At 45.6% G+C, this 2,405-nt stretch overlaps 1 protein-coding gene across 1 annotated transcript; it reads right to left on the bottom strand.

Moving 5' to 3' along the window:
* Positions 1-665: 665 nt before the first annotated feature.
* ACTBL2 (actin beta like 2) lies at positions 666-1,886 on the bottom strand. Its single transcript, XM_027980065.3, has one exon. The coding sequence runs from the start codon at positions 1,884-1,886 to the stop codon at positions 756-758; it is 1,131 nt and encodes a 376-aa protein (XP_027835866.1). The 3' UTR covers positions 666-755.
* Positions 1,887-2,405: the final 519 nt, after the last annotated feature.

Raw genomic sequence — 2,405 nt, 5'->3', positions numbered from 1 at the left:
TGAAGTTTGATAAGTCAGATATTAGAATACACATTTAATCAGCAGAACTCTACTCTGAGCTAAAAGTTCAGTTGATTTATAAACTTTATAAATATTAATGGAATGCTGCTGTTCCATTATGCTTATTTAATAAGGGAAACAAAATAAGGAGTTACCAAAATGGTGACTGTTGGGGAATTAAGAAATTCACATTAGCTGTTCAGATAGCCAGATTTATCAGTATATTTTAAGATAGATTATTCTATTTCCTCAGTGCTTATAAATATATGAATATCATTGACCCATATAATTTACTGTCTCTATACAAAGAAGCAAAACAAACCAAAATTCTAACTAATAAGGCATGTTTGCTAAATACATACACATTTTTTTTTACAGGTTGTACAGCTTGCTATTGTTAAATATTTAAAGCAAGAACTAGTATTTAAAGATTGAAAATTCTAGTTATCTGTTTTGGAAGGACATTTCTCACTTTACTCCTTGTCATTTATTTTCATTTAAGCAAGTCTATATTTCTTTGACCCCTAATGGTAAAGAAAATAGAATAGAATATCAGAATTATCCAGAAGTTGATAGAGGTCAAATATCGTTAGCTGGGCGGGAGCCCACAATGCTTGGATAGAGATGAATTTGCTAGTTTACACACTAGCAAGAATGGAAATTTACCTTGACTCAATTGGAAGTGGATAAAAGCAGTACTATCGCCATGATCTAGAACTTGGGGACAATGCCAATGCATTAGCATGGAAGCCCAGTCAGAAACACTTCCTGTGGACGATGGGAGGACCAGCCTCATCGTACTCCTGCTTACTGATCCACATTTGCTGGAACGTGGACAGGCTGGCCAGAATGGAGCCCCCAATCCAAACAGAATACTTCCGCTCTGGGGGAGCGATGATCTTGATTTTCATGGTGCTGGGTGCCAGGGCTACAATTTCCTTCTGCATCCGGTCAGCAATGCCAGGGTACATAGTGCTGCCTCCGGACAGCACGGTGTTGGCATACAGATCCTTGCGAATATCCACATCGCACTTCATGATAGAGTTGAAGGTTGTCTCGTGGATTCCACTGGACTCAATGCCCAGAAAGGAAGGCTGGAAAATGGCTTCTGGACATCGAAAGCGCTCATTCCCAATAGTGATCACCTGCCCGTCGGGAAGCTCATAGCTTCTCTCCAGGAAGGAGGATGCTGCAGTGCTGACCATCTCTTGCTCAAAGTCTAGGGCCACATAACACAGCTTCTCTTTGACGTCACGAACAATCTCCCTCTCAGCCGTGGTGGTGAAGCTGTAGCCTCGTTCTGTCAGGATCTTCATGAGGTAATCGGTCAGGTCTCTGCCGGCCAGGTCCAGACGTAGAATGGCATGAGGCAGGGCATAGCCTTCATAGATGGGCACAGTGTGAGTGACCCCATCCCCAGAATCCATCACGATGCCGGTGGTCCGGCCTGAGGCATAGAGGGACAACACAGCCTGGATGGCCACGTACATGGCAGGTGTGTTGAAAGCCTCGAACATGATCTGAGTCATCTTCTCCCGGTTGATCTTGGGGTTGAGGGGTGCCTCAGTGAGGAGGATGGGATGCTCATCTGGAGCCACGCGGAGCTCGTTGTAGAAGGTGTGGTGCCAGATCTTCTCCATGTCATCCCAGTTGGTGACCACTCCATGCTCAATGGGATACTTCAGGGTCAGGATGCCTCTCTTGCTCTGGGCCTCATCCCCCACATAGCAGTCCTTCTGGCCCATGCCTACCATGACCCCCTGGTGCCGGGGACGCCCCACCATGGAAGGGAACACAGCCCTGGGGGCATCGTCACCACCAAAGCCTGCCTTGCACATCCCTGACCCATTATCCACCACCAAGGCAGACAGCTCATCATCACTCATGGTCCTGTCCAGAATCTTCCAGATGGGTGAACAGAAGTTAAATACAAAGACCAGACTCTGGTGTACAAGCGAGAGAATGAAGAGGCTGACAACTCTTCAGAGCTGCCTGCAGAGAGGGGAGCCTGTGCTGTGATGATAGGTATTTAAAGGTACACACTGGCACCTCCCATGTCCTGTCCCACCAGTTCTCAGCATTTCTGGGTGGGGTTGCCTTTGAGGTATTAATAATTATGATGATACAAATCATTAGTAGACCTTCCTTCATAAGGGGAAAATTGGCTACCAAGTGGCTGAATCTCAGGTTACTGTAATTAGGCAACCTACACAGGGTTGTCGGTTTGCTTTGGTGCAGTGTCTGGATAACGATGATGATGCAATGGGGCATAGAAATGCAAGATGAAAGAAAGCTGGAGTGAGGTATGGCTAATAATGCCAAAAGGGGCGGTTCCTCCCTAGTTTGCCCTCTGGGTCCATTTTCTGTACCCTAGATTTAATTTTCCATTCTTAATACATTGTTCT

This window comes from Ovis aries, chromosome 16 (assembly GCF_016772045.2).
Source record: "Ovis aries strain OAR_USU_Benz2616 breed Rambouillet chromosome 16, ARS-UI_Ramb_v3.0, whole genome shotgun sequence".
NCBI lineage: Eukaryota > Metazoa > Chordata > Mammalia > Artiodactyla > Bovidae > Ovis > Ovis aries.
This window is presented reverse-complemented; position numbering and strand designations above follow the sequence as displayed.